Raw genomic sequence first — 18,537 nt, forward strand, 5'->3', positions numbered from 1 at the left:
TCTTTGGAGTCAAATACGCTAAAGAAATACATATCGAGAAAAAAAGTTTCACATGTATCAAAGAAATGTCTGAAAAATGTCTATGAAAACCGCCGAGACATCTGGGTTTTTACTGGCCAAACGGCTGTAGCAAAGGCAGCGAATGAGTCAATGAGAATGAGTCACAGACTCTTTCTTTATCTTAACTTGTATGTCTCACGTCTCTTAAACATCTGGATGAACTGCTGCTAAATTTGGAGCAGACATTTATGCTCCTTTAAATGTCATCAATTCTGCGTTTCTGATCATTTAGAAGGTCAACTGTGTTTTGAGAAAGTTTTAATAGGTTACAATTTGTTTTAAACAAACACAAAATTACTTGCATCCCTACCAGCCTTAGCTGTAACAGTGAACATGCTAATATTGTTAACATGCTAAATTAAGATGATTAAGAAAATAAAGATTACAATGACATAATCTCTCTTTTTAAATGGGACATATTTTGCTCTGATCCTTCCTTTTTTCATCCAGTGCAGCCTTTCCATTCGACAGCTGTCTTTAACAAGCCTGTCCTATTCCCTTGGGGCTATCCTCCCTTTAAGCTAACTTTCTGACTGGCTGCACCCCTGCTGTGTGGCTGAGATTTCTATATTTAGAATATCTGCTCTTACTGACATCAGACGGAGCCAAGAACAAACACAACAGTGTCAAATCAAGCATTCAGAGCAGTCTAAAGCCTTATGTGTACATGTGTTTGATGTAAAATAAAAGTATAAGAAGGCCAATTTAACTTCAGTACATCAGCAATATCATCATGAACATCTTTGCATGGGGCACACATCATTGTGCCTCACGCCGCGGAGACATCACATTGGTGTTAGCTGTCTACAGCATCATCAATATCTACTATTACCACTACAATTTAGCTCAAATTTCAATACGCCAGACCTCAAATGTAGGAACGGGAGTCTTTTTCATTTTACCTACCAACCCAAACACACTCCTTATTCTGTTTCCTCGTTAAGATTTCAAAACATTTCAAATATGGTGATGAATCAAATCATACCGTATATGCCGACTTACAATAATAACACTGTAATCGAATGCTACATATCCTTTAGTCAATCCTCTCAGGCCACTTGAATATCACCACAAATGATCCTCAGACTTCCCAGGAATCAGCCTGTAAATAAACCTCCCTCTGAAGATGACAGAAAGCCACACTGGGGAGCGTCCAAATGGAAACCAATACATAATCACTCTGACAGGACCAAGGGTTCAATTATTTGTTTTCCTTGCCCCCAAAAGTTCATGTCAGATGGGTTAGCCATTGGGGCTTATCCATTACCAGACTCGATTCTTCCCCCGGTCCACAGGGGCAGAGCAGAGGCACGAACAGCAGCTCGTTTCTCTTTTTCTCTTTTTGCAATTTATATGAGCATTTTTTACAAAATGCATTTTTGCTGTTCGTACAACAATGAGAGCAGGAAGAGAGAAAAGAGGGGTTGGAGTCGACTGAGCTTCCCTGCTCAGTGCTTAGTTTGGCTGCAATCAGTCAGCCTTAATCTCAGAAACACATCTGTCACACAGAAAGCCCTACACTCCACCCAAACCCAGCCGCCCTCTCCCTCCACAGTGAAATATTGATTAAGTGATAATGGACCCTTAGTGGAGTGTATTTATTATGCATCAGTTGTCGATAATCCGCCAAAGTGAGCGAGTAAAAGGTGACTGGTGGATGTCTTCTCCAATTTCTTGAGCTCACCCTGCCTGCCTCACCACCACCACCACCACCACCCCTCCATCTATGGTCCTCGAAACCCGGCTGTCTTTCAGATAAACAACACTGGACATGTTGCACACGCTCAGTAAAATGATGAGGACAAGATGGTGGCGATAAGGGTCGCTGGCTGATGAATAGACAGATTTGATGGTTTCGGTCGATAAGGCTTCCTGGTATTATTTATTGCTGGGAATGGACCGTGAAGCTACAATGTTTGGAAAAATAAAGACTGAAAAAATAATTTCATGCAACACAATGTAGAGGCTGTAATTAACAATGAGGCTTCTTGCTAATTAGCTTTTTGGTGGTTATAACTGGATCAAATTTTATAATTGCAGATATTTTATCAGTAATAACTGACTTTAGGACTGCAGCTATGAACCATTTTCACTATTGATCCATGTAATATTCAATTTCTTGCTAATCAATGATCATAAATCCACATAATATGGAAAGCTGAAGCTATATATTAATTGTGTTTTGCACAGGCAGACAACTGAATTAAAAGTACCATATAATATAATCAGCCATGAAAGTATAAACTAATATGTATTTAATAAAATGCAAAAAAAAAAGTCATTCATGGTTTAATGTGCATCCAAAATGATTTTCCAGATTGGAGGACACAGCTGTCTGAATCTCATGTGACATGTGCAAAGAGCCGGCTGACTGACAGCGACAAACAGGATGACCGGCCCACAGGTCAAAACACGACACGGGGAACACAATCCTTCGGTATCAACAAGGACACTTACACATACTGAAGCTTGAGGTTGTTTTGGAAGGCGTAGGCAGAGATGAACCTCAGCTTGCAAAATGTGACTGTGCTGCAGAGGATGATAAAGCACAATGAACATGAAAAATCAAGAAGCAAAAAAACACTTGGAATATAATCAAGTTTTTCTTTGTTGGAAAGAAAACAACTTTAATCCTTGTCGTTTAATCATTTTGAACACAGTGTATCTGACTTTTAGTTCATCCTTTCATTCTTAACCATTTATTCAATTTAGAGTGGCATGGTGGTGCTGGAGCCGATCCCAACTATCATTTGTTGAGAGGTGGGGTAAACATTGGAGCAGCCCATCACATTCACGCCTGCAGCCAATTTAGAATCACCAGTTAAACTAGCAAACATGTCATGCATGCAACATCATAGTCCTTTGAGTATCAGGAGAGTACCCATGCAGGCATGCAAAAATCCTCATAGAGGTCTCAGTCAGCCAGCGGATTCAAACCTATGACCTTCTTGCTAACCACTGCATCACCACACAACCTCAACGTTTGTCTATTTCTGCACAAACTCAGAAGTAAGAAGATCATTTCACTTTCAGATACACAGTCTGGGAAGTATGCGAACATACTTTTGAGGCTGGAGCTTAATTTTGTTCCCAAAAATAAGCTTTGACTGTTTTATCTTAGCTTTGAGCTTTCTTTCTGTCTCATAATAGAGTAAACACTAAATGGAGCAAATCCTGCAAACTAGTTCAGGCACATGCCTCACTTTCTTCAGGGGTAATAAACCAATCCTGCTTTTGTGAGTCTATTTAAACTAAAAATGTCCCATCTATCCCTCTGATATGTGAGTGTTGCTGCCCTTCATCACTCCCTTTTGGTTCAACCCCTCCTCTGCCTAAGCATCCACCTGTAGGCTTTGAGCAAGATAATCATATCTGCGGGAAGTAATGTGCTCAGAGCCTAGACTCCAGTCTACCTCTATTCTCCTGCTGTAGGAAAATCATTTCAAACATCAGTTTTCTGACTGAAGTATAGTGTGAGAATAGAAAACTTGACACACACAACAATGATAAGAGGACAGATCAGTCAGTTGTATAGGTTGACAAACTCAAAATAAGTTGAGAGAAAAGAATGACTTACAGGTTTTTCAGCTCTCTGTAGAAGATAAGGTCGACTTCTGTTATGTTCTCCAGGCTGGCTTGGTTTTCTATGTAACTAGTTAATAAAGAAAGGACGACAGAAAGTGATGGAGAGAGAGTTAGATGAAGGTATTGTGTTGTGACCTTCAGTCTTTTGTTATGTAGACATTCATATACTGTAAGCTCATACTGAATAGGAAATATGCAAAAGAAAAAAAGACTAATAAAAGGATTGATTGAACTTGATTCAGACCAGAAAAGAAGTCGTTTTCTTTGGGGGAATTCCAACAGTGGAAAGATGCAGGAATAACAGCAACAAGGAGAAATAACTACATTTAAAAAAACAGGTGCTTTGTACTCAAACCCCCAAGAAACACGATGAAAAGACATAAAGTTTCTAAATTAAACAAAAAGAAGCTAAAGCAGGATTTATATTTCAGATTTGATTTTATCCTCTGATTGGTAACAATTATTTTATGCATAGTCAATATAAGATTGCAGCAACTGAACAATCAAAACAACAGTAACAAAAACATCACACGAAACATTGTCCAGAAATAAACCTGGAAGCCACTGAAGTCAGCATCATGACACTGAGGAAGAGGATCCCAGCCACCTTTGTAACTATGGCCTTTTGAAGAGCAATGGCAGCTACTTGATGTGACGTGAACAGCATCATGGAAACCAGTTTCATCCCAGTGGTTCTTCACTCGGGTCAGTATGTCAGACATGTATCAGATCTACCTCACATGAGAGTTATCTTAAACAGATATGAAAATATACTATCCGGTCAAAAGATTGGAAGTCACACATGAGCAAAAGCTAAAACACTTTTTCTGCACTCTTAGCAAACTGACCTGCAGTATGTCAACGTTATACAAATACCAGCTTCTTAGTTAAAAGGCAACAATTATACTTTAATGTTCTCTCATATGTATGCTGTTACAAAGATCAAACTAAATTTCAAGTGATGAGATCAGCTCATATCAACCAAAAGCTCAAACTTTCAGTGAGAGCAGATATTCTTAGTATGGTCACCTCAGGCGCGCACTCTGACTTTGAGCACAGAAAATAAAGTTGTCTTAATCGGAGTGGAAAGCGAGCTACAATAGGTTGTTTCAGATGTGCACAAAGGTCCAGTGTAATATAATTAAGGTTTTTTTTTAATGAAGGTTATATCAAAAAGCATCAGTAACAACAGTTTGGGACATGCAACCCTGGAACTTGAACACCCACAAAACAGACTAAGAGCAGATGACAAACCCTGGCAAGAAGTCCAGGGACGCACAAATGGCAAAGCCTAATAAAAGCGAATGTGCCACTCATGTGGGGGGAAAAATAATGCCCTAAGATGTGCCAGGCGAACGGGAAATTCTTCTCAATGAGTCACTTTCCACTTTTCCAGACAGAGCCTACCTCAGAATAACTAGTGAGCCGCAGATCGATGTAGCACTCAATGGAAGGACAGCCAGCTCTTTTCAGGAGATATCTGAATAGATGGCCCGTTTAGACCTTCCAAGGATCTCACTGGAGATCTGTCCACCTCATTCTGTGCCCTTCTCCAACTCTCCAGTCCCTGCTAGGCTCCATATAAATGTTGCTCATTTTGCTCAGGAGGACACTTACTTAATGGGCTTTTAAAAAGATGTGTAGATACAAAACTTGAAGGATTTTATTTATGTGAGTGTTTTTAGCCCTTTGTTGAATGCATTATAATATCCTTCAGAAAGTGTAAAATGAACCAAATGGCCAGAATCAATAGAAAATATAAAAATAATGCCCTTTTCTGGAGACTGCCTTGAGGCAAGCACAATAGAGAAGAATATGAAACATAGAAAGGGAATGTTTAAACAACCACAAGTTTTTTGTTACAAATAATAAGAAAGATTTAAAGATGGGTTCTCTGCAGTATTAACGCACTTCTATCGTACATAGATGAAACAATATGCAGAAATGTAAAAAACAAACTGTCACTATGAAAAATAACAGTAACAGAATACTGAGAGCAATAACACCAGTAAACAACATTGCTTTTGCAAAACTCGCCTCACCTCTGCATTTCGAAGTTTCAATTTTAGCATTTTGGCACCCGCCATGTTGGTTATTCAAAGCCAGAGGTTTACTTTAGGCACCAGTCACACCAGCATGGAAGCCAGTCAGTGACCAACTGGCTACCACCGGTCTCGAGGAAAAATGTGCATTCTTCGACGACTTGCGAGTTGTTGCTGGCGTTGATGCTTTTTAATGCTGAGCTCTAAGGGAACTGACTTGCTTTTGACAACTTGAATAACTGCTGTTTTTGCCACTTGTGCATTGGATCCATTTTTCACCCCATGGTTCCTGTTGAGGCTATAATTGGTTTAGTTGGTCTGATGAGCACATAGTCAAGATATGATTACTGTGCTGAACACTCCATTGAAGACAATACCAGCTGACCGCTTCTTCTCTAAATAGCTCTTGCATAGTTTGGAGCTGTGCTTTGTGCCACTGTCCTGTTGGCTCAAACCAATTAACATCCATAAGATATTGCACGGTCTTGTACAATGAAGTGATTTATCCTGTACAAATCTCCCACTTTACCACCACCAACACCCCCCAAAATATCATGTTCTGTGTCATTAGTGGGAACATCTTTAAACATTAGAATCTGTCCATAACACCCTTCCCCATCATCATCATCTGCCCACTGCCTGTGTTTTTTGCCCATTTCTATCTGTTCTCTTTAGTCTTTAATCTCACATGTACCTTTTTCTGCCTAGAAGCCAATATCCTGGAGTTGGCCCTTCACTGTTGAGACTGATGTTTTGAGAGTAATGAAGCTGCCAGTTGAAGACCTATGAGGCATCTGTTTCTCAGACTCTGATGTGCTCTTGCTCAGCGGTGCACTGTGGCCTCTTACTTCTCTTTCTATTCTGTTTAGAGCCGGTTTGCCCTGCTCTCTGATGGGAGTAGTACACACTGTTTTATGAAATCTTCCATTTTCGGGGGCAATTTTCCACATGGAATAGCCTTCATTTCTTAGACCAGGAATGGTAAATGGTAAATGGCCTGTATTTGTATAGCGCTTTTCTAGTCCCTAAGGACCCCAAAGCGCTTTACACAACCTGTCATCCACCCATTCACACACACATTCACACACTGGTGATGGCAAGCTACAATGTAGCCACAGCCACCCTGTGGCTACATTGACAAATTTCAAAAGAAAGTAATTTCTCATAAAACCCACAAAAAGCTCCAGAGGCTCGACTAGCCAAACTGCTTCCTTAATCAGCACAGGACTTTTAGGCTGTGCTAACACAACCAGAAAATGTTTTCTTTCAGTGATCAATTAGTATTTTGATACGATGAAGTTGCATTAGATAAACCTGTTGTATATCTAAATAGAAAATAAATATCTATGATCACTAGTTGGATTAATGACAGTCAGTTATGGCCTTTCTGATCAAACATTTGAGTGGTTATGTACCTATGAAACAATGCCACTGAATGATAATCAAATATCTTAACCCCTTAATGCCTAGTGTGCCATATTTGATAAGTTTTAGTGAGTTTTTGAATTCTAAATCATCAGTGTGATCTTTTTTTCTCCAACACATTTTAGGCAATAAAAAAGCAATACTTACAAAGAATAAAAACACTGAAAATATCATGTTTTCAAAATAAAATATTTTTCACTGAGGTAAAAGAGTATTTTTGATTAATGCAATTACTAAAAACATTCAGCAATGATTACGTAGCTGCAAATTATTCAGAAGAGTTCAGCTGTTGAAATTTCAATCCAAGCCGCTAAAAAAAAGATTCACAAATACAACCTTTACCTAAAATGGGAAACGATATTTTGAGAAAAGCTTCGTGCTAACTAACAAACCATTTTCCTCCAACAAAACCTGTGACATGAGCTGAAAGGGCTATGTGAGGACGTGTAGAACGACCCTGAAGGTGAGATCCTACATATGATTCAAAAGCTGATGAATGCTGTTTGCTTGAAGGGGACCTATAATGCTTTTCTTTACTTTCTGTCATGCATCCTTGTGATGGATGCTCACGCTGACGATAGCCAAAGTTTAAGCTAAGAGGACAGATTATCTACAAGCAATCCCTGAGAGCAAGGATATCGGATATCACTGCTCTAAACATCAAACAACATTTACATTTTTGCTTAATTAACTTTTCTGCTGAAATGACATTAGCTGTGACATAGACCAGCAGTCCCCAACCCCCGGGCCATGGACTGGTACTGGTCCGTGAGTCGTTCGGTACCGGGCTGTGAGAGTTGGGGCTTGGGTGTGAAATTTGTGGTTTTCAGGGTTTTTATCGTTAACTCGGTTTCCCTGGGTCTTTTCCCGTGTTGTAGTTGTTTTTGTTATTTTGAAAAAAATATCTAGGCATTACCATAGCAACCAGAGAGCATTAAGGGGCAGAGAGGAGGATGTTACTCTCAACGTTGTTGGTGCATCTCAGGAGGACGCTGCTAATAAAGTTACACAATTACACTGTGAATTCTCATTTATTATTATATTTTAAAAATACCACAGGTTTTGTCTTGGTCATATCATTTTATTTTGTTGTATTTATCTGCGACACCTAAAGGCCGGTCTGTGAAAATATTGTCTAACATTGAACTGGTCCGTGGCGAATAAAAGGGGACTGCTGCCATAGACGGTATATAAAAGATGGATGTAGGCACGGGGGTTTCTAGACTCCACAATTTGGTTTCTGCTCCACTCCAGTTTTCTTAATAAAGGTTTGATGTTGAATTTATTTGTTGGGGTTGGATTAGCTTCTCTGTTGGAAAAATTAAAGTGCCTTAAATGTGCATTTTATCTGAAACGACAATAAAACTTTGGTCCAATAAAAGTCTGACTTCACACCGGTAAACACTTTCCTGATAAGTTTTTTGGCCCAGTCACTCATTTCCGGTCACTCTAAATAAAACATAGAAGTCTACTTAGTAAATCTTGGTGATACTATGTTTCAAAATGAAAGGAAATGCTCATCTCCAGGCTTCATAATGGGATGCCAGAAACCAATAGGTGACGTCACAGTAACTACAGTCACCTTTTGATAACCCTGGACGGGTCACCAGCCTTCCCTAACTGTCAAATCCACAGAAAAAGTCAATCTAGAATCACCAGCTAACCTAACATGCATCGATGGATTGTGGGAAGAAACAGGAGAACCCGAAAAGACCCACAAAGGCAAAAGATGAGCATGCAAACACCAAATAGAAAGGTCAGCTCTCGATAATTTATGGTTATGCTACAGCTTATGATTCACAGATTTGAAAAATGTGTCATTTTGTAGCAAAAGTGGAGGTTATGCAATCAAAAAATGAATAAGAAAGAAAGAAAGAGAAGACTGGACCTATGCCATAAACATACCTGTGCTAATTTCTAATTAATGATGGTCACTTTCAGCGTGTGCTGTTGTTTCAACTTCCCAGTTCGCTGTATGTCAGCTGCAACACACAAACCTTTTTATTCATGTCTGATTGACCCACACAGCAATAATATGATTACAGGGCAGGTGGGCCCAGGATCACCCATCGCCCTTACTTATTGGATTGAGCCAAGTGGGTTGTATATCATCTATTGTTCCCGGGTGGGGGCACTGACTGGCAATTCACAAAATTGAATTTATAACTCAGCTTATGATGAATTTCAGCCTGTGTTCCACAGTTAATGGCCCCTTGTTTGTTCCACATATCGGCTGTATTCCCTTGCACCGCCAATACAGAGAAGTGTTGTTGTTTGCTGGCATGTAGAGCACCACGCTAAACAGAAGCCCACTCGCTTATTGATTTCAGAGAGAATGTCAAGCCTCAACCTGAGCCCTACCAAGCATGTTCAGCTGCAGATACGAGGAAACACCTGGTGTGATAGAGGGGCTATAGTACAGTGGAAAAAAGAAGGGGAGTATAGGTGAATAGAAGTAGAAAGTGGCAGTGGATTGACTTTCTCCAACGAAATAGCATTTCAGAAGTTTAGTTCCTTAACAGGTGCTAATTGCTCAGATCCGGGAACTGGAACAAAGAGAGAACAGCGTGGCGGTGCGGAGAGTGACATTTAATTTTCCATGTTGGAGCTGATGGCGGGTTGCATAATAATACAGCAGCTTTCTTTGAATCACAGGTGGTCAGTTTTCTACTTCTTTTTCAGTGCAAAGTTTTAAAAAGCCAATTTTAAATAACAGTCATCTGCTGCAGACATGCTGTCGCAGACTGAGAAATCTCAATTCATCTCAGTTATTCATGAGTTTTGTTCAAGCACATTCCCCAGGGCCTGCCTGTCAATCAGCTGGGTGATTATTTTTTTAAAGCGTGATGTCTGGTTGTGAAGAACTAACTAACCAAAAAATAAATAAATAAAAAATAAACAGATCAGCCATCTTCCATTTCATATTTTACCAACATACTGAAGCCCACTAAAGGAAGACGTACTCGGTCAGACCAACCTTAGCGGGTCAGACAATCATTCAAGAATGGAATTTATATTAGAGCCACAAAAATTAAGAAATACTTTCTACACATGGTTTGGATAGTCTAGTATGTGTTTTTAACTATGACACATCAAGTAAATATTTTTTCCACCTAAACTTTATAATGCACCTTTACAACTTCTTTTTCCTTCCCCTAAATATAACTAACAAGAAATCATCACATAGTTTATGTGATGCGATAAATTTGTATTATTCTGAAAACTTTGCACTCAAACCTGAGATATCATCAGCAAAAAGAGGTCAAACTTTGAAACTGCCAAAAGTAGAGCGAGGAGATCCACTGAAGATCTTGAGGGACACAGACACAGACTGGCTGGAAGACATCAGTTTCCATCACTCTGTGGCAGTTACTGTCAGCTCCAGATCCAATATTGATTGCCAATAGCCAAAGTGTCTAAATTACTGACATTCTAATGCATCTCAGATAGCAGAAGCTTTATTTTACCTCAAGAGGAACCTAAATTTGGCTAGCAATGACATCATTCTCTGGAGATGAGAAATTATGGAAGATGTTGTGAGGCACAACCAGACATCACCAGCGTTGTGACAGACCAGTTTACCACAGTACAAGCTGTATCTGACTTTTTAATATGAAAATAATGAAAAACTAAAGTACATGTGCATTTGAACTTCAGAAACTTATAACGCATTAGCATTAAAAGAAGAATAAAGTCAATGTGTCTTACTGAACTCTGTCTATGGGCTACTTCTGCTTCCATCTCACGCATATGCACAACCTTAGCTATGACTGTAGAGCTAAACACCCAGAGCAGACATATAAACTCTCTTAAACTGAAAAAAGCCCACAAATTATTTACAAATGTGGCCCTAATGTGAGAATTCACATCAGATGTGAAGGCTTTGGAAAATTGCCCCATTAAAACCAAAACTCTGGCACTGAAACAAGTTTTAGTGACAACATAAGGTGAACACAAACTGAGAAAATCAAGCTTGGCTGACAACCAACATCAAGGCATGTGAGCACATCTGACACACTCATGCTCATTCAGAGGAACATGCAGAGCAGGTGCACATCGTACTCACATCTCTGTCACGTTCTCGCTCTCTTGCAAAGCAAGCGGCGGGATGCTGGTTATGCCATTGGGTTCCAGGCACTGCAGCATGGCAAAAGAGCACCGGCAAGCCGATGGGCATCCGCCCAGGGTGGGAGTTGGTGCCGGGCTCAGCAGGATGAGCACCAGGGGCAGCAGAAGTGCCAGGGCCCGAGGTGCCATAGCCATCTCAAAAAAGGATTTCCTCAGCTCCACCAGTAGCCTTGGCAGTTGTAGTTAGAGTCAGTGTAATTCAGCTAATGCAGAGTGAATAAGAGTGTTGAAGAGCTTTCACACAATCCTCCTCTTGACTCTGGAAGGGTTGAGATCCCAGCTGGTCAGGGTCTGGTACTGAGCCACAGCTGTACTGAGCAGCAGGAGGGGCAGGCAGGCAAAGCAAGCAAAGGGGCCCTTGGGACATGGTAGTAGTGGGCTGCAGCCTCTTTTTCTCTCCTCCACGATGAAGGGAGGAGCAATATACCACGGGCCAGAGTCACCAGACACCTCAGAAAAGGGGGAGAGGGAGGGGTGGAGGTGAAGGGTGTGTGTTGATGATAATGAGCAGAGGAGATGGGGATATGGTCGGTGGTGAACTCATCTCCTACTCCTCCTCCTCCTCCCCCATTCCCGGGTGAGAAGTCTGCTGTCCCGCCAGCCAAGCCAAGAAGTCAGGGCTCTTGGGTGCTTGGATGTATACAGCAGCGGACTCACGCTCTCCCCACTGCAGCAACATCCGGCTGCAGTGATGGATCTCTATGCCCCGGGAGTGACAGCGCTCTGGGAGTGACTGTGTCCCAATTGCTGGCAGGTTCATGACTGTTGACACTTAGGAGGTCAGTGATGACTAAGTAGCTGTGGAGGCGCGTGTTCTATTTACAGTAAGCTGTTTTTCCAAAAACTCCCAACAGGATTCAATAATAGGAAGCAAAAGCAGAGGAATGTAGGTCTTTAGAGTTTGTTTTTCCATCAATGGATCATTTAAAGTGTCGTTAGCCCCACATCATTAGCTCACAGTCATTTTAAAAAAGTGACTTCTAGTTCATGTTGACAAATGAGTATCAACTTGATTTATATGGAGTCCATCTAAACTAGTAGCCACTGAACATTCTGCCAAATGTTATAGTACAGCCTTTATTAAGACATCTGTTTAATCAGATGTTTCAAAAACTATTGCTCACTATAGACTTGAGAGTCCTTTTTCCCACAAATTGCATACAACCCAATAAAAAAATTAAATAAAATGCTACTCTCTATGAGTGGCATGATTATGTTGCATACAAGTCAGGAAAAAAAGGACTGTGCTGCCAAAGAAGCTGAAATAGAATATTAAGTAAAATAAAAGAATCCAATTAGAATTAAAGGAAGCTTATTATACAACAAAATAAGAAGCAGCCCTTATTAAACCAGGAAGGTTTAAACCAGTTTCACCTCATTAACAGCTATACTGAGAATAAACAAAGACAAGCCAATAATTCCTGAATTAATGAGAGCTTTAAAATATTCTATACACTAAATCGTAGAGCCTAGAGATCGATATGGGTGTAGGTGGGTTTGTGGATCATTCGTGTATCACAGTTATCAAAGCCTCTTGGTATCCCCATCTCCATGCTGGAAATGGATAACCCATTCTCTGCAATTCAGCCGGGGAAATGTCGTGGAGAACACGGAGAAACAAGGAGAAAATTTATAACCTACTGATAGAGGTATTTAACAACCCATTTGTGGACTCCAGACTCCCTGAATGAGTGTACAGAGCCAATATGTATAAGTATTATCCAAGATACTGGCTTTCAGGGGAGAGAAGGTTCTAACTTCAATAAAAGATGAGGTAAGATTAATTAGGGCTTGAATCCTATAACATAACAAAAGACGCCTACTCTATATCATTCATTATCTCAGCACCCATAAAAAGTTAGGTGCTGCTGTTTCCACTGAGGCTGAAAAAGTCAGTAGAACTGAATGGGAAGATATGTGTCTGCTATCTGCTCCCTTCAAAATAAAAAGAGGCACAGCTGATTAGGAGCCTTAGCATTGGCTAAATCCAGATATTCAAGAAATAACAGTGGGTAACAAACAATAACATTTTATTGTACGCCGATGACATTGTTCTGACATTAACAAATGATTCTCACTAATTAGCAGCGTTAACTGAATGTGTTGAAGAAATCAGGCTAATATGTAGGTAGAAAGTAATTTGGCAATAATTATCCTAAATAGTGGAAGAAATAATGAACCAGCCTGAATTCAGCCTTGCTGCTTGGTACCGTCGGGGTTTGTAGCATGAGCTGTTTGTAAATCTAAACATGACAACATTAGAACCACCAAAATATCGTAAAATAACGCATTCATTTTAAGATTCTGCTTCTCATTTTTAATTTTCTTCTGCACATCACCATTCCTTCCCTTCTGAGAGCCTCCTGCTCTGTTACTCCTATCATACCATCTGCTCGTCTGACCACCATGAGCTTTCAGCCGAGTAGCCCCTCATCCTTGGAACCTGAAAGAGCTCTCACACATTGTGAAAAACAACCATGTGATAACTTATGCATTATGGGCCTGGAGGAAACAAAAATATTTATAATATTCATCCTCTTTATCGTATAACAACACTGACAGATAATCTTGCAAAGTTTACACTTTGACAAAGAACTGGCATTGTTAGAATCTTTGACCTCTTTGAGAATGGGGAATTTAGGACATTTGACTCACTGGAAGCTCGATATAATATATCAAATATATTAAGACTTCTACAAATATTTATAGACCAGAACCTTTGTATACAACTCACTAGAAATTCCAGATGACTCACATCCGTTAGATACGATTTTTTCTTAAGTACAAGCAGCAGAAACACAAATTTTATTCTGACATGTTTTGCTTGAATCTGGATAAACTTTCATGACTAATGATGTCCTGGAGTATTATCACCAAATCTGTAATAGATAATGATGTGTGGGACAAATTTCTTTGAATACCTTGCAGAATTTCAATTTGCAGGTCTAAAGAATTACAATTTCATATTTTGCACCATATCTACGTACCGTAAACCACTCAATCAATCGGTTACAGATACTTCTGATTAATTGAGCTTTATTTATAGAGCTCCAAATCACAACAACCGTTGTCTCACAGTATTTTATAGTAAAGACTCTAATAGTATAAAACCCATTCCAACCTCTGCACCACCAAAAGCTGTCAAAGAACATCACTGACAACACCGTAGATCTGCATTATGTTACTTATTTCACAACCTCTGCTGTTTTTCTGCATAAACTGCAACATATTCAAACCATCTTCTACATGAAAGAGGTATGAGCTAAAAAGCAAAGTGAGACCATGCTGATAGGCGAGTTCACTGACGGTGTGATTTATCCTGCAGCTGCAAACATTAACCTGCTGCAGAGACCCGTTACTGTCCATCACTCATATATTCTTTAGATGAGTGCAGCCAATTTTCATCAGTGGGCCATGCACTGTGCCCCACCCCCATTTCTCTTGGTCACTCTGCACATGAGTAAGGTCAAAATGTCCTGACCACAGTTACTGGCCATAAGCTAAATAGCTATTTTTTGCTGCTGTCATCAGGATTATCTGGTGGCTTAATTGCACTTCCTTTTGCTTGGCCTTAGCTCAGCAAAAGCATTCATTCACACGATAAAGTGTCTGAAAGCTTAGACGTAGCAGATGAAGATGATACATTTCTTTGAGGTTTATGTAATGCAAGCAGGTTGTAATGTGTGCTTTCTCGTTTAAAAAAAATTAAAAACATATTTACATTCTTATTAAAACATATCTATAATTTCCAAGCTCTGTTTGACACAAGGATATCCTGGTGGCAAGGTGGTTAGCACCACTGCTGCATCGCAAGAAGGCCCAGGCTCTGAATCCAGGCCGAGGCCTTTCTGTGTGGAGTCGCTTGTTCTTCCCGTATCTGCATATCTGCATAGGTGCACTTAGTTGGGGCTCTACTAAAATAGCTGTTGGAGAAACAGCTTTATAATTTTCCCTGTAGTACCAAGGGCTCAGGATTTAAAGGTAGAATAATGTCTCAGCATCTCTTAATTGTACTTCAATGTTTCTCCTACAGGCCTCCAGATGGAGTGAGCTGCAAAATAACTGTGCAGAACCCACGAAGGGAGAAAGAGAGCAAATCGCAACAGGTCCAAAAAAACCAACTTGTTCCCAAGGCGTCAATTACAGGACTTTCTGTGAGATGCCACTGGAGTCAGAGAGACATACACAAGCCTCCTTTGGCATAGGAAACTTGATGGAAAAGATGTGCCAAAAGAGAGAGAGAGAGAGAGAGAGAGAGAGAGAGAGAGAGAGAGAGAGAGAGAGAGAGAGAGAGAGAGAGAGAGAGAGAGAGAGAGAGAGAGAGAGAGAGAGAGAGAGAGAGAGAGAAATATGTGCTTAGGCACCAAAAACAACTCTTAGTTTTAGGAAATGTGATGGTTCCTGTACAAGCATCCATATGTGACAACCTGGGACTAATTTTCCTCTCTCTTCCTCCTGTTACCATAACCTGTTGCCAAAGAACACCTTGTGGGTACCTGAGAGATGCCAGATAACTTTACAAAACATATTTGATGCCCTGTTAATGTGAAAAGTCTGAGAACCCAAATAAAAGAGAAAACCACAGCATTCGTTCTTTCAAATTCTGTCAACAAAAGAAGATGCAAGGTCCATAATATACTAAAAATTAATTGTCCATTTACAACACTGCAGAGGTACATGCTGACATCCCACAAGTGCACCTGTAAAAATGTTGCTATCTCCTGTCAGCAGGAAAACGAGAAATCCATGTAAAATATTTTAACCTGAAAAAAAAAAACAGTCTCAAATCTCAAACTTGGGTCGATGATAAAAGTTACACCACGCAGACCAACATAGACCCACGTGTATCTACGTTGTATCTACGTTGTATATGTGTCAAAAGAATAAAGACTGACATACAGATGTAGCATTTTTAACTGGCTCCACTGCTTTGACCAAAGTGCAGCATTATACAAGTTTCTTCTTATTTTCTTTCCCCTGAGTGTTGGTTATTGTTGTGCTGATGATTTGCTCCTTTTGTAAAGCACCTTCTTTTTGTGTTTGTTTATGCTTTTATGATACGTTTATAAATAACAGATTTTGGTAGATTGCACTGTAGCTGTAATTTTTACATAGTACTACAGATGCAGACTTTAAATCTCCTTTACTTATTAAACCCCTCTTGCTTTTGCTACTATCATTATTTGCTGCCCTGTTGTTGTTTCTCTTGAATTCCCCGCAGTGATGCAGCCAGTTTTACATCCAAATGAAAGCTAAGTAGAGGGACAAAGAATTTAGCGACCCTCGGTTCAGGCTGGATACAATATAATTCCTGATAAAACAATAACCAATCAAGCAATTTACATTTACTGCCCACACACATCATCAGCTTCCTCCAGAGTTTCTAGTTAATTTCCAAAAGTTGAAAATTACAACAAAACATCTTTTGAAATTTCCCTGCTCAAAACAAAAGAAGAATATGAGAACAATCAACTACTCTTATAATAATGAACAACAATAAATCAAAAATACTCCTCTTGTCATAACATAGTGGACATTCATTCTGCTTTTTACGTTTTAGCTGAGCAGCGATTTAGAGGAGAAAAACTTCACACATTTCCCTGATCTGTCTTTTGATTTCCAAGTGATGGAGCTGGTTTAAACGTGTATCCTGCTTATTTCTGCACCCCTCCCCACAAAAATCCACACAATTCATTTAAAAACAATCTAATTTCCCCACAAGCCGTAAGACAGTTTTTCAAACTCATGTCATTTGGAAACGGTCAACTTTTGACAGATAATAACGGCCTCATTTCTCTCTGGCTGTTTAATTAGATTACTGTTTTTATGCATTATGGTGATTGATGGTCACAGAAGGGGTTAATTGTGACACTTGGCTTTTTCAACCTCCCCCGTCATGTCAAAGACAAATACAGCAGTTAGGACACCACTCATGGGGACGAGACACAGACGTTTTTGTATCCTGTTTGAGAGACTTGACTATGTTAGCAGCCGTATCTATAACATATGTCCTGTCGCTATCTCTCTGGTGCACATGCACACACACAGAAACATGCATAATACAATCAGCAGCACTGAAAACAGCCTCAATAAATCAGTCATTACACGCAGATTTAAAGATAAGCTAAGTAACATTCTATACTTTCTTGCTGTCAACAAATCCAATGAAAAATATCTGTATTGTTCCACTGTGGAGCTCCATTGTTGCTGAAAAACTATTAAAAATGCATTAGTGAGCTACACTGCTGCGATGAGTGGCATGTTCCTTCTTTTTTGTTTTGATTTAATCTCACATGCATGTTGCATTAAGTACCCACTGGAGCTCCAAACGTGTATAAAAATCCTACCAAATGACATGTTATTCCCCTTTGAGAACTACAGCACAGAAAGGTTTTTTGCCTTTTTAGCCACAGTCGCCGTTCGACTCTGTGGATTTAGCTGCCTTTCTGTCGGCTAGTGCTCTACCACTTTGGTCCACACAAACATTTCTTAACTGTGTTTATAAAATTCTGTGTTACACATTCAGTACATAAAGATTTTCATGGTCCCCAGAAGGCAAACATCATATTTGTGTTTTTGACATGGGGGCTGTTATTCATCAACCCAGTCTCTTGGCAACTAAGAAAACTGAGCTTTAAAATAAGTTACGCAAACCTTATCGAGCAGCTTTTATTGTCTAAACCTATCATTTGGTTGGGCAGCAATACTGCCCAACGAAATACCTTTTTCTAATTAATAACTTATTTTGAATCAATAATATATTCATACAGTATTTAAAACAATACAAAAGAAGTGTTAAAAAGAAATCTTGTCCTATTAAGAAGTGAAAAATGTCTCAAGCCAGCAGCTTCCTGTTTTTTCATCATTCAAAAGTGGATCTTATGTGTAATTATGGGAGTAAAATAAGGGTTGGAAATCCACATCTAGAAACACAGGCGCATTAAGCAAAGCAAAACAGTCAGATAAGTCAAACTTTCTTGCTTCCTCCACTTCCGTAACATTGATTCATTAATGCTAAATTCTCTCGCAGCTGCTCTATTCCCATGTTCTTGCAGTATATTAATGACTAACCTCATATTGTGGATGGATTATCCCAGTTGTTCTCCTGACTGAAGTCTGATCCCTTAACTGCATCCTGCCATGCGATCGCATTTGTCCCTAACCACCGGGAACCCTCATGGAAACTTTTATCGAGTGGAAAAAAGTTAGTGTTCATCATCCAACTTCACTGTGTTTATGTTATGCTAATATAGTTGTGTAGCACATCATTATATACCAGCTAGTACAACTTCAGTAA

General features: G+C 39.7%; 1 protein-coding gene across 1 annotated transcript in view; it reads right to left on the reverse strand.

The window, feature by feature from the left end:
* The window catches only part of ntrk1 (neurotrophic tyrosine kinase, receptor, type 1), a 52,463-nt gene extending 40,895 nt beyond the window's left edge, over nucleotides 1-11,568 (reverse strand). The window contains exons 1-3 of the mRNA XM_080896711.1: nucleotides 11,179-11,568; nucleotides 3,638-3,712; nucleotides 2,518-2,589 (exon numbers count right to left, since the gene is read on the reverse strand). Of these exons, the coding sequence (XP_080752837.1) occupies nucleotides 2,518-2,589; nucleotides 3,638-3,712; nucleotides 11,179-11,375 (344 nt within the window). The 5' untranslated portion in view covers nucleotides 11,376-11,568. The remainder of the gene's footprint in view (nucleotides 1-2,517; nucleotides 2,590-3,637; nucleotides 3,713-11,178) is intronic.
* Nucleotides 11,569-18,537: the final 6,969 nt, after the last annotated feature.

This window comes from Rhamphochromis sp. 'chilingali' (assembly GCF_963969265.1).
Source record: "Rhamphochromis sp. 'chilingali' genome assembly, chromosome: 11".
In the NCBI taxonomy this organism is placed as follows: Eukaryota; Metazoa; Chordata; class Actinopteri; order Cichliformes; family Cichlidae; genus Rhamphochromis; species Rhamphochromis sp. 'chilingali'.